At 44.4% G+C, this 22,329-nt stretch overlaps 1 protein-coding gene across 3 annotated transcripts in view; it reads left to right on the top strand.

Annotated features, from left to right (window-relative positions):
* The window catches only part of LOC138815949 (helicase ARIP4), a 61,762-nt gene that overhangs the window by 3,952 nt on the left and 35,481 nt on the right, over positions 1–22,329 (top strand). For 2 of the 3 annotated variants that reach the window (XM_070005353.1, XM_070005354.1), the window contains exon 2: positions 13,261–13,509. In XM_070005353.1, the coding sequence (XP_069861454.1) occupies positions 13,371–13,509 (139 nt within the window). In that variant the 5' untranslated portion in view covers positions 13,261–13,370. Of the gene's footprint in view, positions 1–13,260; positions 13,510–19,276; positions 19,379–22,329 lie in introns of those variants that run through there. The other variant, XM_070005355.1, reaches the window with a different exon arrangement.

Consider the following 22,329-nt stretch of genomic DNA (forward strand, 5'->3'; position numbering starts at 1 on the left):
CTTCAAAAAAATCTGGAAAGGGCTGGGAATGTAGCTTAGTGGTAGAGTGCTTGCCTAGCATGCATGAAGCCCTGGGTTTGATCCCTCATTATCACAGAAACGGAAAAATCCCAAAGTGGTGCTGTGGCTCAAGTGGTAGAGTGCTAGCCTTGAGCAAAAAAAGCTCAGGGACGGTGCCCAGGCCCTGAGTTCAAGACCCATGACTGGCTAAAATAAAAAACAAAAAATCTTTGAAAGACATGGGGGGGGGTTAGAAAAAATCTATGAGTTTGATACACATGTGGAACTGTCACAGTGAAGCTTCTCTCATAGAAGAGTTGCCCTGCTCAGTGGAAAGAGCATGGTCTTTGCGCTTAATCTACTTTTGCCTTTCACCTTTTCTGTTTTCCTTCCTTCCTTCCTTCCTTCCTTCCTTCCTTCCTTCCTTCCTTCCTTCCTTCCTTCCTTCCTAACTCTTTTTCTTTCTCTCTTTCTTTTGGAGGAAGTTTTGCACTATACAGTCTAGGCCAGCCTTGAACTCTTGGTCTTCCTCTGCCTCCAGAGTGCTGGGATTATAAGCTTCGTTACCACATCTGGTCCATTTTGCTCAGATTTTGTCTCTGTGGGTAGGCTCTGAGCTTTTTTTTTTTTTTTCTTCCCCCATCTATAAAAGGGTTTAGTGTACCTTTTTTTGTAAGTTGTAATGAGGACTGGGTATGAGGGCCTAGTTCTTTGTGAACAGTTATTACTGGCTATTTATCGTTAGTGTGTATTACTATACAAAAGCCACTATTCTCTAGGGTTCTAATAGTAGGAATGTAGTTGGGTGCTAGGTGGGTTAGTAGTTTTTGTTTTGTCGGTCATTGGGCTTGAACTCTGGGCCTGGGCACTATCCTTCCAGTTTTCTGGTGGTTCACTGGAGATAAGAGTCTCACAGACTTTCCTTACCTGGGCTGGCTTTGAACTGGTTCCTCAAATCTCAGCCTCCTAAGTAGCTAGGATTACAGGCATGAGCCACCAGTGCCTACCTAGGTGGGTTAGTAGTTTTTGTTTTGTCGGTCATCGGGCTTGAACTCTGGGCCCGAGCACTGTCCCTTAGCTCTTCAGTTCAAGGTGAGCACTCTACCACTTGAGCCACAGCACCACATCTGGTTTTCTGGTGGTTCATTAGAGATGAGTCTCACAGACTTTCCTGCCCATGCTGGCTTTCAACCATGATCCTTAGATCTCAGCCTCCTGAGTACTAGGATTACAGGCTTGTCTTTCTTTGGGCACAGTGAACATTCCCAGTGACATAGCATTGGATTATGGCAGGCAGCTTTGTGTTCTGTGAGATGAAGACATCTCTGTAGCCGGGCACCGGTGGCTCACACTTGTGATCCTAGTTACTCAGGAGGCTGAGATCTAAGAATTGTGGTTTGAAGCCAGCCCAGGAAAAAAAGTCCCCATGAGACTCTTATTTCCCATTAATCACTCAAAAACCAGAGGTAGCACTTGGGGCTCAAGTGGCAGAACACTAGCCTTGAGCACATAGAGGCTCAATTTCAGTGCTCAGATCCTGAGTTCAAGCCTCATGACTGACCCCCCCCCCCAAAAAAAAAAAAGTTTATGTAGTTCTGATGGCATTAGAGACCTAATCCAGGAGAAATTGGTTGTTTCTTTTCTTCTTTTTTCTATTTTGTTTATTATGCTGGGCCTGGACTTGAACTCAGGACCTAGGCACTATCCCTGAGCTTTTTGTGCTCAAGGTAGTACCCTACCACTCTGAGCCACAGCTCTACTTCTGACATTCTTTCTTGGTAGTGAATTGGAAATCAGAGTCTTTGGGGCTTTCCTGCCCAGATCTTGGCCTCCTGAGTAGCTAGGATTGCAGGCATACGCCACCAGTGCCCCGCTATCTGAATGTAGTGAGAACAGCCAAAACTGGGTCTTTGACCTCCCTCTACTGTCATTCTCAGCCCCTCTGTTCAAACTGGAAAAAACCTGGACCACAAATAAGAAAGAACTTGGAGGGCTGGGAAAGTGGCTCAGTGGTAGAGCACTTGCCTTGCATGCATGAGGTTCTGGGTTCGATTCCTCAGCACCACAGAAGCAAAAAAAGCTGGAAGTGGTGCTGTGGCTTAAGTGGTAGAGTGCTAGCCTTGAGCTGAAGAGCTGAAGGACAGCGCCCAGGCCCAGAGTTCAGGCCCCATGATGGAACGAGAGAGAGAGAGAGAGAGAGAGAGAGAGAGAGAGAGAGAGAGAGAGAGAGAGAGAGAGAGAGAGAGAAAGAGAGAGAGAACTTGGACTGAGGAGTTAGAGTTCAAAGTTAGGATTAAATTCTAAGACTCTTTAGTTAGGTATAATCTGGAAAGGTCACTTACCTCTTTAAACTTTCAATTCCTTATCTGTGTAATAAGGACATAACCTTCAGAAAATAGGATGTTATCTTGAAGATGCCTGGAGAAAATAGATAAGCCACTTAGCCATTGTCTCTTTCCGTCTAGAGCCCTCCCTAGGTGACAGGTGCGTGGCTGCGGGGAAGTGAGCGGAGTTCTTGTGTGGTCTCCAATTGGCTATTGAAGTCTTACTAGTTTATCTTCTTAAATTCTACCATTCTTTTCTTTCTTCTCATTACCACTATTATAGTTGAAATTCTTATTACCTTCTGCCCTAAACAGCTTCTTCTATCTGATCTTTTAAAATTATTTTTAAGGGTTACTATAAAGATGATGAGGGATTACAGTTATATAAATCAGGTAATGAGTAGATTTCTTTTTGGACGATGTCATCCTTTCCCTCACCCTTTCCCTCGGTCTCTCTCAGTTCTTTCCCTTCCCCAGCCACAAGTTGTATAGTTCATTTTCCACATGGTGTCTGCTGGGTGTATCTGATTCTCACCAGACTACTACTACTACTACTACTTCTTCTCCTCTTCCTCCTCCTCCTCCACTTCCTCCTCCTCCTCCTCCTCCTCCTCCTCCTCCTCCTCCTCCTCCTCCTCCTCCTTCTCTTTCTCCTTTTTCTTCTTTTTCTTTGTCAGTTATAGGGCTTGAACTCTGGGCCTGGGCACTGTCCTGTGCTCTCCAGCTCAAGGCGAGCTCTCTACCACTTGAGCCACAGCAACCACTTCTGGTTTTCTGGTGGTTTATTGCAGTCTCAGGGACTTTCCTGCCCGGGCTGGCTTTGAACTGAGATCCCGAGGTCTCAGCCTCCTGAGTAGCTAGGATGACAGGCATGAGCCACTGATGTCTGGCCAGATTTCCAGTTTTTTTTTTTTTTGTCAGTCATGGGGCCTGAACTCTGAGCCTGGGCGCTGTCCCTCAGCTCTTCAGCTCAAGGCAAGCGCTCTACCCCTTGAGCCACAGCGCCACTTCTGGCTTTTTCTGCTTATGTGGTGCTGAGGAATCGAACCCAGGGCGTCATACGTGCAAGGCAAGCGCTCTACCACTGAGCCACCTTCCCAGCCCCAGGGTTCTTTTTTAAAATGAAAATTTAGATGATGCCATTTTCCTGTTTGAGATTCTACAGTGTCTCCCAATGGGAGCAGAGGGTCCTAGGGAAGATTTTTGTGGAGACAGACATGAAAAGAGCTCAGCACGTCTCAGTGGTATAATTGTTATGCCTGCCAACGTTGTAGACAGACAGTGGTGTTAAGTGCCACATATTTGCCAATCTTTGCTTAGGACAAAGTTCAGATTCCTTTGCAAGTCCCCAGGACACTGCATGATCAAGATCTGGCCTATCCACTTTTCATCGCTTACATTCTCTTCATTTGCTCCCTCTTCCCAGCCTCCAGCCCCATTTAACTGAATGACTTCATCTCTCTCTTTTTTAAGGCGCTCTGTTGTTTCTTCTTTTCTTTTTCTTTTTCTTTTTTTTTTTTTTTTTTTGGGTCCGGTCGTGGGGCCTGAACTCTGGGCCTGGGCGCTGCCCCTCTGCTCTTCAGCTCAAGGCGAGCGCTCTACCACTTGAGCCACAGCGCCACTTCTGGCTTTTTTCTTATGTGGTGCTGAGGAATTGAACCCAGGGCCTCAGGCATGCAAGGCAAGCTCTCTACCACTGAGCCACCTTCCCAGCCCCTGGTCAAGGGTCTTGAACTTGGGCCTAGGCGCTGTCCCTGAGCTCTTCAGTTCAAGGTGAGCACTCTACCACTTGAGCCATAGTATCACTTCCGGTTTTTTGGTGGTTAATTGGAGATTGGAGTTTCATGGACTTTACTGCCCAGGTTGGCTTTGAACTGTGATCCTCAGATCTCAGCCTCCTAAGTAGCTAGAATGACAGGTGTGAGCCACTAGTGCCTGGCTGAGCTTTTTTTTTTTCAGTCATGGGCCTGAATTCTGGGCCTGAGCGCTGTCCCTCAGCTCTTCAGCTCAAGACTAGCTAGCTGAGCTTTTTCTTAATGCAAGAATTACAAGGGCTGGGAAGGTGGGCTCAGTGGTAGAGTGCTTGCCTTGCATGCATGAGGTCCTAGGTTCGAATCCTCAGCACCACATGAGCAGCAAAAGCTGGAAATGGTGTTATGGCTCAAATGGTAGAGCATTAGCCTTGAGCTGAAGAGCTGAGGGACAGGGCCTAGGCCCAGAGTTCAGGCCCCACGACTGACAAAAAAAAAAGTGGTGCTCTACCAATTGAGCCACAGCTTTTTGCTAGTTACTTGGAGATAAGAGTTTCATAGACCTTCCTGCCCAGGTTGGCTTTGAACTGCAATCCTCAGTTCTCAGCCTCCTGAGTAGTTAGGATGACAGGCATGAACCACCAGCACCTAGCTAAGGATCTCTTGACAATGTGGTCCTTGTGTGAACTATTTTAGCCTTTATACTTTCCATTTGCTGTAATGAAGTTTGGCCTTGTCTCCATTGGATATATTGAAGGGTGGGGTGGTGGTAGGATATGTACGGTGGGTATGTATACACACACATAGGTTAGTTTTCTGTCTTTCATATTATTTTCTACCTACAGAAATGGGGTTTTCCTGCAACAGAGGGTTTTCCTCTTAGTTGCAAAATCTGTAGCTTGGGCTTTACCCAAACTGCATATACTTTTCTCCAGAGAAACTATAGCAGTATTAGTTTGAGGAAAAAACAAAACAAAACTTTTTTTTCCCCTTACTTCACTGTATTGGCTCTAGGTCAAGTATGCACTTTGCTGCCAAACTTATTTTTTGCTGATATTCAGATGTTGCTCTTGTCTCCAGTATTTATGTCCAATGTTAAACTTACAGGGAAGGTTTATATAACTGATTCAAAGTGCTTTGAATCTTATGCTCCCTTATTTCTACAATACCGACAAGGGGTGTGAGGAGGAAAAGATGGAGAGGGGGGAGATACATAGCATCCTAGACCTAGCCCCCAGAGCCAAACAGAGGTTGCAGTAACTTGGGTCATAAGGTGACAGTGACATTTGTAATCTAAATAGATTGCATAAGTCTCCTTAGAAGATTCTCAGAACTGGGTCACATCCTCACCTAGAAGGGCAAGCTGGTGAGTCCAATTCGCCTGCTTGTAGAATGCCATTTGTTTATGACCCTGGTGCTGTCTAGAGCCTTCCAGAGACAGCCCACGTGAGATTTACCCAGCGCCTGCTGGGCTCAGGGGAACAGGGAAAGACATCCACCCCTTAGCCAGAGACCAACCAGCCTGTCTGCCTTGGGGATGCTTTGGGAGGCTTAATTAGCCTTTTTAACCTGAAGTCATTGTGTCTGAAAGGAGAGGATGTGTGTTACCACCTTGTCTGATTAACAATAGGCAACAGTCAGATAGTATTTTAAAGCTGAACTTTGAAACAAGTTATTTTTTATACTTGTAAATGTTTACATCTTTGGAACATTAAGAAGAGAAAAACCACTGTCTTCCTTAGTACTTTTAGCAAGTTACTTTGCCAGGTGTGGTGACCTATACCTATAATCCCAGCACTGGGGAGACTGAGGCAGAAAGATAGTAAGTTGGAGCTCAGTCTGGGCTACAAAGCAGTACTCTTGTGGGGGATGTTATTTTCTAACAACTAAGCTCTTCATCACAAATATCCTAAGGACATTCTCTTACATAATCACAGCTCAATTCAAAGTCAGGAACTTTAGTATTGATACTAAACTGTTATCATTCTGCATCTATATTCACTTGTATCAGTCATCTCCAGAATTAACCTTTATAACTGTTTAACTGTTTTTTTTTTTTTTTACCAAGTCCAAGATCTCACAACTGCTTTTCTGCTTTTAGTCTCTGTCTCTGTCTCTCTGTCTCTGTCTCTCTCTGTGTGTCTCTCTGTCTCTGTGTCTTCTCTCTCTCTCTCCTTTTTTTTTTTTGTCAGTCGTGGAGCTTGAACTCTGGGCCTGAGTGCTCTCCCTCAGCTGTTTAGCTCAAAGCTAGAGCTCTACCACTTGAGCCACAGCACCACTTCTGGTTTTTCTGGTGGTTTATTGGAGATAAGAGTCTCATAGACTTCCCTGCCCAGCCTGGCCTTGAAGGCTGTCCTCAGATCTCAGCCTTCTAAGTAGCTACCATTACAGGCGTGAGCCACCAGTGCCCGGCTTCTCTGTCTCTATTTCTCTCTCTCTAGTAGTAGGGCTAGAACTTAGGGCCTCATGTTCCCACTTAAAAGAGCTTTGATTTGTGAAATACTGCTTTCATAAAGCTTTTAAGATTTTGTCCAGCAGGTAGATTAACTAGATACAGAGAAGTCTGCCCCAGAATGTTCACAGCTGTTAAGGATAAACCATTATATCCTCTGTACACAGCGTTTTTTTCTGAGTTTGATTACTAAACTGAGCTGAGGGCCTTACACTCTTGACTGCTGTTTTCCACTCAAGGCTGGCACTCTTATCCACTGAGCCACACTTCCACTTCTGGGTTCTTTTTTGCTGGTTAATTGGAGATGAGTCTGCGTTAGTTGGCTTCAAACGTGGTCCTCAGATCTCAACCTCCTGAGAAGCTAGAATTCCAGACTGAGCTGTGTGTGATAGCACTCTCAGGAGAGGGTGGAACATCAGAAGACTCTTGTCTTTTGGGAGTGGGGGGGAATTGGTGATAGGGAACTTGAAGGGTACACTGAGCATGAATTTGGCTTCGCTCTAAACTTCTTCATCGAATGGTACAGCAGCAGTTAAAACTGATGTGTTTTTAGGCAGTTCTAGACTCATGGCTGGCTTAGGATCAAACAAGCCTGGGAAAGTGAGCTACTGTGTAGATACTTGTCTTTGTAATCTCCATTCTAGGAAGTTAAAGCTGGGACTCAGTTTCCCTAAGTGCTGTGATAGAGCTTGTGCTTAGCGTGTGCAAGGCTCTGGGTTGCGTAGTGAGAAGGATGTAAGTCCGTGTGCTCACAGACTGAATGGTAACAGGATTTCTTCTTTGTGTGCTTTCTCCCTTCCCCATATTTTGTAGGCAAGGGCTGGCCAATAACCTCAGCCTTCCCAATGCAGCCATCATGCTTATCTAGGGTACAGATTTCTTGACTGCATTTTGTAAACATGTCTCCAGTGCCCCTAATGCTTGGTGCTGATTCCCTGGGTTAAGTTCCACTCTATTGCTTTTTGGAAAGAGTTGTCTATAGTGGTCCAGTGCCTTAAAGTCTTGAATGTGCTTGTTTACTCTTGCTTTTTTTTTTTTTTTTTTTTGTCTTACATTGCAGCATGCCAAGAGTGTCATTCTATTTCCAAATAAAATATGTTGAACTGTGTCAGTTTAGTTCTGTTTGTACCTCTGTGATTTAGGTTATGACAAATACAAGCCATTTGGGCACTGGATGTTTGAAGTGCACATTCAGTGTTGTTGGAACAATGTCTTCATCTTGTACAAGAAACATTATTAAACTTTCAGCAATACTCAGTGACTTTCTACCAGACTGCAAGAGTTATATGACTATTCAGTGGCTCAGTACTGTATGTGACTGAACTGTATTTTTTCCTTGTCTTTGAATTATATAAATTCAAGCTAGTAATTTTCCTTGGAGAGGTACTGCTCAAAGCTTTGGATTGAATGTTTTTTTTTTTCTTTCTTTCTTTCTTTCTTTTTTTTCTTGTCAGTTGTGGGGCTTCAACTCTGGGCCTGGGTGCTGTCCTTTAGCTGTTCAGCTCAAAGTGAGTGCTCTACCACTGAGCCACAGTGCCACTTCTGGTTTTCCTGGGCTGGCTTTGAGCCTCAATCCTCAGATCTCAGCCTCGTGAGTAGCTAGGATTATAGGTGTGAGTCACCAACGCCCAGCTCCATTTCTAAAACCATTTTCCCTTATAAGTTACATCAAGTCTGGGGTTATATTTATATTCTTCATGGAAAAAAAACTAATCTGTACTTGCTGTGGAATTGCTTTGAAGTCATTTTAGGAATTTAATACTACTCAAGTCACCAGAATTAATAAGGTCATGCAGCTTGGAAAATGATTTTTTTTTTCTTTCTGAGACAGGGTATGGCTGTATAGCCCAGACTGGCTTCGAAGTTACCCTCTTTTAGATTGCACGAGCCGTCCTGTAGTGATGAGATCATTTGTGTGCACCTGCAGTCTTAGAATTTCAGTTGGACTATCCAGAATGGTTGTGTGTATGTGTGTGTATGTGCTTTCTGTGTGTGCTCTCCACCTCCCTCGTCCTTAAAGGCTCTGTCTGTATGACTGATTCCACTGACTCTTGGCCAAGCACTGCTCTGTAGGCAGGTGTCTTTAAATTTAGCAGGGCAAAACGACCTTTTTCCTTTACTCTCAAGACTGCTGTGAGAAACTGGGCTGGGATTAGCTGTGGGTTTCTTCGTAATTATAGCCTCCTTTTTAGCAAAGCCAGTATATTAAAGTAGACTTACCAACTTGCTTAGGGGTTGAAATTTTGCTTTTCATACTCATTATCTTTAGAGTTCTTTTAAATAGCTAGTTCTCCAGTTTCATTAAAATAGAATTTGATTCCCAGAATTTGCCTTCTGGGATCCCAGGTCCTTAGTAAGGTAGAGTGCAACTTATAATCACTTTCTAGTTTCTCTGTGTATCAGAGGCAGAGATTCCTCATTGCAAATTGAAGCCGTATTTCACATGGAATAGGGAGGAGATGAATGTTTTCCTCTTTTCCCCTTATGGCTACTAAGAGCTAAGCAGAGACTACGGTTCCAAATAGCTGGAAAGATACATTGTAACATCTTTGTAAATAAATTTAGTGACCTATTGCAGGCAGGGTAAGAGAAAAATCAAACTTGATGAAATTGAAGAACTTCCTTGTTATAGTTTTTTTTTGTTGTTTTGTTTTGTTTTGTATTGTTGGTTTGGGGTTTTTTTTTGGTTGTGGGGCTTGAACTCTGGGCCTGGGCGCTGTCCCTCAGCACTTCAGCTCAAGGCAAGCACTCTACCACTTGAACCACAGTGCCACTTCTGGTTTTCTAGTGGTTTATTGGAGATAAGAATCTCACAGACTTTCCTGCCCGGGTTGGCTTTGAACCATGATCCTTAAGTCTCAGCCTCCTGAGTAGGTAGGATTATAGGTGTGAGCTACCCGAGCCTGGTTTGTTACAATCTTTTAATTAATACATAGTAATTGCACATATTTATAGGGTATAATGTGATAATTATACTGTGTAGAATGTACAGTAAGTTATCTTTAAATATTTATCATTTTCATATTATGAGCTTTGAAATCTTTTAGTATTCTGTACCAAATTGCTGTGAACAGTAATTACCTTGCTGCACTGTAAAGCATTAGAACTTTCTATTAGAACTATATTCTGTTACTTGTTATATACATTCCTTCCTCTCCATCCAACCTGCATCCTGTTTTAATTATCTGCTTTCAAAACTTTTTTTTTTGTGCCAGTCCTAGGGCTTGAACTCAGGGCCTGAGCTCTGTCCCTGAGCCTTTGTGTGCTCAAGACTAGTGCTGTACAAATTGAGCCCCACAGTGCCACTTCCAGCTTTTTCTGTTTATGTAGTACTGAGGAATCAAACCCAAGGCTTCATGCATGGTAGGCAAATACTCTACCACTAAGCTATATTCCCAACCCTTTCAAAACATTTTGAGTAAGGGGATGGATCAATATCTCTCAATTTCATAGTAAATGGGATAGTTGAATGTTAGTTGAATGTTTAATTGACACTTCTCAGGAGTTTGGGCTGAATTTATTTTGAAGCAGTTTGTTAACTTAGGTTACATAAAAGGCTTTTACTGTTTAAGTAATTGTCATTCTACTATCACATTTTCTTCTCTAGAATGACAGGCATTCAGATTACCTGAAGATGTCTGCTAATTATAAACTGTTCCCCAGAAGTGGAGCCTTTTCACTCCAGACTAGTAGTCTATCACTTTGAGCCACAGCACCACTTCCAGTTTTCTGGTGGTTTATTGGAGATGAGAGTCTGATAGACTTTCTTGCTTGGGCTGGTTTTGAACCATGATACTCAAATCTCAGCCTCCTGAGTAGCTAGGATGACAGGAGTGAGCCACCAGTGCCCAGCTATGAATCTATGAATGCTCACTTCATATGCTAACCTTCAGTTATAGTTAGCTCCCTATAAATGGTGAGAAATAAACTTCACTTTTTTTTGGTTGGTCATAGGACTTGAACTCAGAGCCAGGGCCCTATCCCTGAGCTTTTTCACTCTACCACTTTTAGGCCCAGCGTGGCTTCCAGTTTTCTGATGGCTAATTGTACGTCTCATGGACATACCCAGACTGGCTTTGTACTGTGATCCTCAGATCTCAGCCTCCTAAGTAGCTAGGATTACAGGTGTGAGCCACCAGCACCTTGTTAGCTAGACTCAATTTCTATTAACTCCAAGCAGTCCTGAACTGATTTACCAAAACCTTTCAGTTTGCTTATTCTTCCTTTGAGCTTTTATTCAGAAGATAGATTTGTTTCAAACCATGTAAAAATTTTAGTAAGAGAGTTCAGTTCTGGAATAGTTTTTGTTAGAGAATTATACATGGATTATTTATTTATTTATTTACTTATTTATTTATTGCCAGTCACGGGGCCTGAACTCTGGGCTGGGCGCTGCCCCTTGGCTCTTCAGCTCAAGGCTAGTGCTCTACCACTTGAGCCACAACGCCACTTCCAGCTTTTTCTGCTTATGTGGTGCTGGGGAATTGAACCCAGGGCCTCATGCATGCAAGGCAAGCACTCTACCACTGAGCCACCTTCCCAGCCCCATTGATATTTATTTTGTGATAATGGAGAAATTTAAGTATGACCTGCTTGTTGGTGTGTTTTAATGGCAGTGTTTATTGTGAAATAGTGACTCTTTTCTTCCCCTTTTATTATAAAAAAAAATAATGAAACATACAGAAGAATGGGAAGCATTTCTCAGTGAATCTGCAAGTTAAGATTTTGCTGTATTTATCACAGAACTCATCTAGCCATGTTTTTGCCTTGGGATGGAGGCTCCCCTAAAAAGAAATAATCTCTATAGCTAATGGCAAAGTGAGGCGAAAGAGGGTAGGAGGGGAGGGCGAGAGGGGGCTGTGCATAGTTCCTGATAGAGAACACTCAGTGGAGCCTGAGGGCTCGAATGAGAAGGAGCAAATAACCTGGGTGCAGGACTTGCTTCTGCTTCTACACTAGGAGGACCGTTCCCATCTACGTTCCTGCCCTTACAGGTTTGCTGTTGGGTCAGGAAGTAAGACCAAATAAGGTAAACTTCTTTACTAGGCAAGCCATATAGGCCATTTAAAGCTTGAAGATTCATAGCGTGATTGGTGTGGTTAAGGGAGTTCAGAAGAGGAAATAGGATTCCTGATGTCTAGAGCAGTTGAAGAACTGGAGTTGGAACTGGACCATTGCTAGGGCTGAGGCAGACCCTGACAACAGACATGACCATAGGGACCATTGGGGCCTGCACCTGAGACTCTGCATGCTTATGGAGAGCAACCGTGTTCGTGTGTGTGTGTGTGTGTGTGTGTGTGTGTGTGTGTGTGTGTGTGTGTGTGTGTGTGTGTGTGTGTGTGTGTGTGTGTGTGTGTGTGTGTGTGTGTGTGTGTGTGTGTGTGTGTGTGTGTGTGTTAAAGAGCCAACTTAGTATTATGCTCACCTTGGGTCCTCAGCTCCATCCAGGCCTGGGCCCCCTTGCATTCCTGGAGTTCCCTCCATACAGCTGGCCCCTCCCTCTCTCTGCCCAGACCCACCTGAGCTCCCATCTACCTCACTTCCTATCCTCCAGACCCTGCTGCTACCTGGATGATGACGGAGGCCACGTGCTCCCCCTTGGGGGAAATATGGCCCCTCTAATAAAAATCTTATAATAATCTTTCTCCTGAAACTACCTGCCCCTGTGTGGTCCCCTGGGATGGATGTGTCCGATCCTCTTTCACCTATTTTTTATTGTTATTATGAAGATGATATACAGAGGACTTAAAGTCTCATAAGTCAGGTAAAGACTTTTTTTTTTTTGATGGTGGTGGGGCTTGAACTCTGGGCTTGGGCGCTGTCCCTGAGCTCTTCAGTTCGTGAGTGCTCTACCACTTGAGCCACAGTGCCACCTCCAGCTTTTTCTGTGTATGTGGTACTGAGGAATCGAACCCAGGGCTTCATGCATGTTAGGCAAGCACTCTACCACTGAGCCACACTCCCAGCCCAAGAGTACATTTCTTTTTAGACAATTTCACTCTTCCCTAGCTTCTCTTAGAACCTATTTCTTTTTTTTTTTTTTTTTTTTGGGGGGGGGGTCCGGTCGTGGGGCCTGAACTCTGGGCCTGGGCGCTGTCCCTCAGCTCTTCAGCTCAAGGCTAGCGCTCTACCACTTGAGCCACAGCGCCACTTCCAGCTTTTTTCTTTTTGCTTATGTGGTGCTGAGGAATTGAACCCAGGGCCTCATGCATGCAAGGCAAGCGCTCTACCACTGAGCCACCTTCCCAGCCCTAGAACCTATTTCTTATACTCTTGAGTCCTCTCAGTCATTCCCCTTCTAGAACTCCACCCTTGATACTCAGATTCTGCCCAAACCACAGTCCTCCAAGAAAAATATGTGGGCTCCTTCCTTCCTTCTGGCTTTTGCTCATTGAGAACATCCCTGATAACCTCTGTCTAAAATAGCAGCTCTTCTCCACACTAACCTCTCTCTCACACACTGTATGTGTTTCTCTTCTTCCTGTCCAGCCTAAAATAGTGTGTGTGATTGTAAATACATATACCTGTATGGCTAAATGTGTACGTAGATAAGGGTACAGGGAGATGATGTTCAGAAGCAGGAAGAACTGAACAAATATTTGAGAATTCTTAGGTGTATGTCTCCAGGGAGCATACTTATAGAAGTTGATACTTGGATACAGTTAACTTGCTTTGTGTATATAAAAAAAAAATCCCCAGGAAATTCATCATAAGTATCTTTTTCCTTTGAAAGATTTGGGTTTCTAAGTGAAACCTTGGCGATTCCAATGCCTCTTGTCCTCCATCTGGGACCCCTGCAGTGGACCATGAGTCGGTAATGCCCAGTGAAGACTTCTGGGAGCCATGTCAGACGAATCTGCCTCAGGGAGCGATCCAGACCTGGACCCGGACGTGGAGCTGGAGGATGCGGAAGAGGAGGAGGAGGAGGAGGAGGTGGCAGAGGAGGAACATGACAGGGATGACGAGGAAGACCTGCTGGATGGTGAGTATCTCTACCAAGTGACAGAGGTGACCTTACCTTTCCTTCCCATGGAACTTCAAGGGTGTGGTGTTGGGTTTCCTAGATCATCCATAGTGAGAAGATGCTGAGTAAGAACTTAGCGACATTGAACTCATTATATGCTCATTTCTAAGAAGTGGATGACTGTTGACAGAAACCTTGTTTCAGTGTTGGGAGGGTCTTTAGTATTTAGCTCATCTTTGACAGTTTTACAGATTCAGTCCAGTGGTTTAAAAGTGGTGTCACACAAATAAATTTTGTGTGTGTGTGTCTGTGTGTGTGTGTATCTGTGTGTGTGTGTGTGTGTGTGTGTGTGTGTGTGTGTGTGTGTGTGTGTGTGTAGATATATATCTATATATCTACATATCCGGGTGCCGGTGGCTCACACCTGTAATCCTAACTACTCAGGAAGCTAAGATCTGAGGATCACAGTTCAAAGCCAGCCTGGGCAGGAAAGTCCATGAGACTCTTATCTCCAAAAAGCCAGAAGTGGTGCTATGGCTCAAGTGGTAGGGCACTCAACTTGAACTGAAGAGCTGAGGGACAATGCCCAGACCCGGAGTTCAAGATCCATGACCAAGAAAAAGTAAAATAATACAAATAAAAGTGCTGTTGACATTCCCAGATTAAGGAGGAGTCAAGGCTAAGAATACAGCCTGGAGTATGGACCCTCCAGGTAGATATAAGGGTGACTGAGTGGCCTGTGAGTCTTCTAAAATTATACTTATAATCCTGGGCAGAGATTTTGTTTTTTCGAGACAGGTTTATAGCCCCAGAGAGAGCTAAATATCTTCAGTGCTGCCCTGCTTCCTGGCCAGTTGTGGTGATGGTTAAACTGCCCCTACGGGGCAGGGCCTGCCGCTCCAAAGCTAGAAGGCATCCTCTCGACGCCCCTTATGTAGTTTGCTCAACTTATGCCTTCCTTTGACAGATTTTTGCCCCCATCCTCTTCCTTTCATTCACTAGATAGCACTGGGATTTGAACTCAGAAACCTGTGCTTGCTAAGCAAGTGATCTACCAGCTCAGACTGTTGTACCTCGGCCCCTTTTTAGCTTTCAGTTTATTTTTTCAGATAGGGTCACATGTTTTTCCTAGGACCAGCTTGGGATGGTAATCCTTTACCTCCTATGTACCTAGGATTATAGGCATACAATACCATGCCAGACAATTTTTTTTTCTTGGTGCCAGTACTAGGGTTTGAACTCAGGGCCACATGCGCACTCAGCATCTCAGCTTTTTTGCGCAAGGCTGGTGCTCTACTACTTGAGGCACACCTCCAGTTCCAATTCCTACTTCTTTGTTTTTGTTTGCTTTGTCATTTGTGGGGCTTGGTCTCAGGGCATGGGCACTATCCCTGAGCTTTTTTCACTCAAGACTAGTGCACTACCACTTGGAGCCACAGCTCCACTTCCAGTTTTTCTGGTGGTTAATTGGAGATAAGAGTCCTACTGACTTTTTGCCTAGGCTAGCTTTGAACTGTGATCTTTAGATCTCAGCCTCCTGAGTAGTTAGGATTACAGACATGAGCTAACAGCGCCCAGCTTTTACTTCTTGAAGTGGTATTTAACCTTTTATTTTAATCTTCAGTATAATATTAGGTTATCTAATATCTGAAAAGCCGTCGGTGCTTCTCAATTCTGGCTTTTCATGGCATAGGATCTAGTTGTTTTCAATGCTGAGTAAGGAATGGGATTTTATTCGTAATACCACTGACCCCATTGCATTGGACCTTGACCATTAGCACTTGATCTGAAGAAGCCTAGTGTGTATGTGTTGTAGTAACCCAGTGGTTTTTTTCATTCCTTGATAACCCCCACTTCTAATCCTGAATCTCTGGCCTTTAGAATGTTGTCTCCCTGGTCCTGACCACAGCAGAGAAATATTCCCACCCCAGTGATCTTTGAGCATCTGTAAACCACGACTATGTGTGGTTCTGACCTATACAAACTCTGCCCCACTGTAGGTCAGGGCTGCTCTCGGTCCTCCCAGGGCAAGGCAGTCACGGCCAGCCAAATCTCCTTGTCACCTTCATGCCTCCATGGATTTTCCCACCTCCAAGGTCATTACATTGGTTCCCTGACCATGCAACTCCCTTTGGATGGAACCGGACCTTGGCCAGAAATTCCCTTGTTAGGTGAGTGCCTCGACCCTCGGGGGAAGGCTGCTGAGAGATCTTCTTCAGTCCCGACGTTCCCCAAGTCTCCCCTTGAGCATCTGTTTCCTGAGACAGGAGTGTATTGGCGGGGGCTTCCTTGCGATGCCATATGGGACTTTTTTTCTTTCTGTCATTTGTAGAGATTGGACTCAGGGCATGAGCAGCACTGTCCCTTAGTTTTTTCACTCAAGGCTAGTGTTCTCTCACTCAAGGCTAGTGTTCTATCACTTTGAGCCACAGTTCCACTTCCCAGTTTTCTGGTGGTTGGTTGGAAATAAGAGTCTCACAGACTTTCCTGCCTGGGCTGGCTTTGAACCGTGATCCTCAGACCCAAGCCTCCTGAGTATCTAGAATTCGAGGCGTGAACCACCAGCACCTGGCCATCTGGGACTTCTTTAGGAATCATGTGGGTTAAGAGTTTGTGGCCACTTATCTATCTTACCTGTCTTTGGGTGTTCGCCTCTTGTTCTTTTTGCCTAATTTTTACCAACATGGGTCAGACATCTGGGTTTCTTACAGTCACTGGTGGATGGCCTCAGCGGGCTGGCTGCTGGGTGGACAACCCCTCCCCCCCCCACACACACACACAGGGGAGGCGCCCTGAGGTGTTTCAGTGCCCTGTGGTCTTCCCGCCACTTTGACAGCCTGCTCGTGGATGTTGAGCATGCCATGAATCTTTATAGAGTTACTCAGAAATCTTCCAGAAGTAAGTCTCTGTCTTGTCTTCGGTCCACGTGTTTTCTGTATTCTAGGGATCGATCCATCTGAAACAGAAATCTGTTCTGTAGGGCCGGCATCTCATAGGCCATGTGGTTAGACACTGCCCAGCATTTGGTGGGCTAAGGTAGGGTTACAAACTGCCAGGCATAGGCAGTAGGGAGATTGGCTTGCTGAGTGGGAGTGGCAGGCCCGCTCATCAGACTTAAGAGATGAACTGGGGACTCACTAGGCCCTAACTCATCCTTTGGTTTTTGTCTTGTTCTGTTTTTAAAATTGGTACCAGTTTTAAATGTGGATTCTTGTTTTCTGTAGTTTCTGTTGTCTATTTGGACATCTCTGGAGGAATAAAAAGTTCCAGCCTCTAGTTGGGCCCAGTATGTCCCCCTATCTTTGTGGCAGCTGGGGCATGGATGGTTACAGGCCTGGTTCGGTCCTCTAGCAATCCAGCAAAAGAGACTGCTGCTGTAAGCTTGGTCCGGACATTTGCCTGATCCTGGCAACGTAAAAATAGTTGTAAAGCGTTCTTGTCTAAAATTGGATAAAATATAAAGTCAGACCAGATTAGTTCCAGGTGACCCCTACTCAGCCTTCCTCCAACTGAACACATTCAAAAGGCCAATTGTTAAAATGCCTTATTAAACAAACAGGTCTTGGAGAAATAAGGCCCAGCTAAAGTTCATTGTTATGCTAATGCTTAGAGAAATGAAGCCCAGCTAAAGTTCTAGTTAAAAAGTTTTGTCTTATTCATTTTTGTGAGCTTTAAGATCTTTGTGCACAACTGTGTTTATATGAGTCTGTATATGTGTGTGAACGTGTTCAAAAAACTCTCAGCATGCTACAAAAAAAAAAAAAAGGTGAAAAAATTGGGTGGGTTTATACCTACCAAAAGGTAAAAGGTAAATGTATGAGTTTAAACTCCAAAAAGAAAATCAGGTTTGGGCATTTGAAAGCTCTTTTAAGGATCCTCTAAGTTTAAATCAAGAAAATCTGGTATTTTAATGCATAAGGCTGTATAATCAAGTTATCTGGCCTAGCAAAAAGGCATTGAAACTTGTAATTCATTTCCTTCCTGCTAAGTGAGGAATAAGGAGGGGATAAGTGTTAGAAATTTAAATGTAAAGGTTTATCACTGCCAAAGACTTTGTTCTGTCTAGAAAACTGCTTGTGTTTCTCAGTAAAAAGGACAGGAGCCAAGTGCCAGTGGCTCATGCCTGTAATCCTAGCTACTAAGGAGGCTGAGATTTGAGGATCTAGGGTGAAAGCCAGCCTGGGCAGAAAAGTCTGTGAGACTGTTATACCCAATAAACCATGCAGAAAACCAGAAGGGGAGCTGTGGCTCAAGTGGTAGAGTGCTTGCCTGGAGCTGAAGAGCTGAGGAACAGTGCCCAGACCCAGAATTCAAGTCCCATGACTGACCAAAAAAAAAAAAAAAAGACAGGAAAACAGGCCAGTGGGCCTGTCTTGGGGGTGGGGGGTGGGGGGCGGTAAGGAGATGCAGCTCAGCCAGTCCACGCATGATGGCACAGGGCCTGGGGGAAGTCTGTGCATGGTGGAAGAGGGTAAGCTGGCACAAAGGCAGTTCATCTAACCTTTAGGAATGGGATGGGTATATGCCCGTTTAGTAGGAAGGGCTGGGTATCTATCTTCAGCCTATTTTCCCTGCCTATGGACATTGGATTGGTATTTCTAAAACTGCCCCTTGGGATATAAAGGAAGGTTTAAAAAGGTTTATCTGTGTACTGTAAGTTGGTTTCAGTGCCATTTTGTCATTGATGCAGTTTAGAAAAAGCAAAAAGATGTTCTGAGATTCCGTTTTTTGTTTTGTTTTTGTCAGTTGTGGGGCCTGAACTCTGGGCCTGGGTGCCGACCCTGAGCTCTTCAGCTCAAGGCGAGTGCTCTACTACTTCAGCCACAGCACCACTTCTGGCCTTTTCTGATTATGTGGTACTGAGGAATGGAACCCAGGGCCTCATGCATGCAAGACAAGCACTCTACCACTGAGCCACCTTCCCAGCCCTTGTAATTCTTGCATTAAGAAAAAGTGCAGCCAGGCACCAGTAGCTCACATCTGTAATCCTAGCTACTCAGGTGGCTGAGATCTGAAGATCACAGCTCAAAGCCAGCCTGGGCAGGAAATTCCGTGAGACTCTTATCTCCAATTAACCACCAGAAAACCCAAAGTGGTACTGTGGCTCAAGTGATAGAACACTTGTGTTGAGCTAAAGAACTGAGGGACAGCGTTCAGGCCCAGAGTTCAAGCCCACAACCTACAAAAAAAAAAAAAAAAAAAAAAAAAAAAACGATAAAAAGAAAAAGCTCATTTGAGTTCAGAGGTTTTCTAAGGTAGTAACTCATACTGCAGGGGGGAAAAATGGCTATTTTAAACAGGGTGGAGAAAGGTAAAGGTGTAACCCAGTATTTCAAAAGATTATTTTAATACAAATTAAAGTGGCTTTGAGAGAAGGGAAAATTGGTGTCCTCTGGGTAAAATTTAGGAGGTACAGGAGAGTGGCTGCCTTCTTAGACAAAGGGAACTTAAAAGTAAAATTGTCGCCGGGCGCTGGTGGCTCATGCCTGTAATCCTAGCTACTCAGGAGGCTGAGATCTGAGGATCGCGGTTCAAAGCCAGCCCCGGCAGGAGAGACCGTGAGAATCCTATCTCCAATAAACCACCAGAAAACTGGAAGTGGTGCTGTAGCTCAAGTGGTAGAGTGCTAGCCTTGAGCTGAAGAGCTGAGGGACAGCGCCCAGGCCCAGAGTTCAAGCCCCACGACCGACAAAAAAAAAAAAAGTAAAATTGTCCTGTTTGTTTCAAAAGTAAAGAAAGGAAAAAAATTAGGACTACCAAAATGATTGTTTAATTGCTATTCCAGTTTGCCTTGCAGGATCATTGTAACAATTACAGGCAGGCCTACAGAGGACAGATGATTTTTACAAGTTTGTCAGATGTAACTTTGGTCCTTAATAAGTTCCAGGTAAGACCATGCTTACTTAATGACCGCCTTGTTGCTTTTAATTGGAGTAAAGTGGCCTTTTTGTACAGACTCATTGATCTGAGAACTGTGGTGCAAAGTCAGCCTGGGCAGAGAAAGCTCCTTGTGAGACTGGTCAGATCAGAGTGCTGGAAGGAAGAGGTACTAGAGCTTAAAGTGGCAGAGCCCTAGCCTTGAGCTGGAGAGCTTAGAGACAGTGCTCAGGTCCTGGTTCAAGTCCAGCAACTGACCAAAGGAAACGCCAGTGAGACATCTTCTCCAGTGTGGAGAAGATGCTCTTGGGACCCTGACAGTGATAGAGAGCATCCAGAGTCAATTAAAAGCCCCTGCTCAGATGGTGGAAATGGTGTCAGGTCCTGGAGTCACATGTTTGGCCCTTCAAAAAGTAATCAGAGCTGGGTACCAGTGGCTCATGTTTGTAATCCTAGCTACTCTGGAGGCTAAGATCTGAGAGGATCGCAGTTCAAAGCCAGCCCAGAGAGGAAAGTCTGTGAGACTTATCTCCAATTAACCACCAGAAAACTGGAAGTGGCTCAAGTTGTAGAGGGCTTTCCTGGAGCTGAAGAGCTATGGGACAGTGACCAGGCCCAGAGTTCAAGCCCCACGACCAACCAATAAAAAATTCAGAGCCAGGAGGTCATACGAAGCATGTCTTTCCAATGCCCATGTCTGCCTACTTTGTAATTGGGCAGGAACTTGCCAGTCGTCTGCAATAGTGAGTTATAAAAACTTAAGGTTGTCAAATATGGGGGATAATTTAAGAATCTTAGTCCTCTGTATCTGTTCAAAACCCTAACTGGCAATAATTTTGGCCGATACCAGCTACATTTGTTCAGGAAAGGAAGTTTGTAAACCTTAGAGTGTACCTCTATTGAGATCTTTTTAAAGGCCTGTACAGGTAACTTAAGTATTGTAATAGTCACAAGAGGTCAGTTCCCCAAGTAGTCAGAAAACAGGTTACACACACACAAAAAAAGTCTGTACAGTTGTTAAAAGTTAAATACTGTATATAATTTCCAGTTTGGAGTAAAATATTGCTTGTAATGACATCTGATCCTGGCGACCTCTTTTGTGAAATAGGTAAGGTAAGAGTTCCTGGCTAGGTAGGGTCAGCAGCCCTGAGTCAGCCTGAAGAAATTAGAAGATGCATCTTCGCCCATCAACACCTTTAAGATCAAGGGACCAGAGTCATTTTTAGAAAAATGAGGCAGGATAATATTAAAGGAAAATAATGGTAACAAGTGTGTGAGTCTGGAAAAGTATCTGGTTAATTGTCACCCTGTTAAATTACCCAGAGGCCACTGCCTCAAACTGCCTTAAAAGCCAGTGGGGCCTCAGCCTGCCAAGCCTTTGTAAAGCATCCTTAACCAGTCTGTGTAGAAATCTGCAGGCAACCTAGTAGGAGGTGTGACAATCCATCGAAGCCACTGGGAGACACTGCCGCAGCCCAGTTCAGATCCAGCCCATCTCTTCCAACCTGGAGATCCCATTTGGAGAAAGCGCAAGGACAGTCATCTGGAGAAGACTACATCCATCATTTTGTGTTTCCTACAAGGCAGCTTCCTACAGTGGCTGTAAATTCTTTGCTATTTTGGCTTTGAGTGGGTCAGACTAGCTGCTCTAGAACTCTTAAGGGGAAGTAATAGAAATATTAACTAGAAGACTTTTAGAGACGTTTAGAAAAAGATAACAGTTGTAACTTGAACTAGGAGGATAATGAAGAGCGATGGTTGGATTTGAGGAATAAGACCAGTAGATTTTTCTTACAGATGGAAGGGACGTGAGAAAAAAAGAAAAATAAGAATCACAGGTTTTTGGTCTGAGGAACTGTATGCATAATGGGGCTAAAATGAGGAGAGATAAGTGTATTTTATTAGTAAAAATGAAGAGTTTTGTTAGCACTTGTAATATCTGAGAATGCCCATCAGATATGTAAGGTAGGCAGTTGGATAAATGTGAATCTAAAGTTTTAGTAAAGAGGATAGTGTGAGGATTTACATTTGGGAATTTATTTATTTATTTATTTATTTATTTATTTATTTATTTATTTATTTATTTATTTTTGTCAGTCGTGGGACTTGAATTCTGGGCCTAGGCTCTGTCCCTGAGCTCTTCAGCTCAAGGCTAGTGCTCTACCACTTGAGCCACAGCACCACTTCCAGCTTTTTCTGCTTATGTGGTACTGAGGAATCGAACCCAGTGCTTTGTGCATGCAAGGCAAGCCCTCTACCACTGAGCCACCTTACCAGCCCTGAGAGTCTTGTCTTTTTTTTTTCCAGGCCTGGAGCTGAACTCAAGGGCTGGGTACTGACCCTGAGCCTCAGTGCTCAAGGCTAGCACTCTACCACTTGAGCCACAGTACCCTTCCAGCTTTCTCTGTGTATGTGGTACTGAGGAAATGCATGCTAGGCAAGCACTCTACCACTAAGCCACATTCCCAGCCACATATGGGAATCATTTTATAGTTTAAATATGTAGGAATAGATGATACTACCTTGGGAAAACATAGTACATGAAACTGTTAGAGAATATTGTCTAGAGCAATTTGATATTTTTTTGGGGCGGGGGAGGGGAGGGTCCGTTCATGGGGCCTGAACTCTGGGCCTGGGCGCTGTCCCTCATCTCTTCAGCTCAAGGCTAGCACTCTACCACTTGAGCCACAGCGCCACTTCCGGCTTTTTTTCTTTTTTTTTGCTTATGTGGTGCTGGGGAATCGAACCCGGGCCTCATGCATGTAAGGCAAGCACTGTACCACTGAGCCACCTTCCCAGCCCCAAAAAGGTTTTTGTTTTTTACCAGTCCTGGGGCTTGAACTCAGGGCCGTGGCACTGTCCCTGAGCTTCTTTTGATCAAGGATAGCACTCTACCATTTGAACCACACAATGAACCACACATCACTACTTCTAGCATTGGAAATTTGTAAGAACTTGCTT

This window comes from Dipodomys merriami, unplaced genomic scaffold, assembly GCF_024711535.1.
Source record: "Dipodomys merriami isolate MVZ:Mamm:240054 unplaced genomic scaffold, mDipMer1.0.p SCAF_68, whole genome shotgun sequence".
In the NCBI taxonomy this organism is placed as follows: Eukaryota; Metazoa; Chordata; class Mammalia; order Rodentia; family Heteromyidae; genus Dipodomys; species Dipodomys merriami.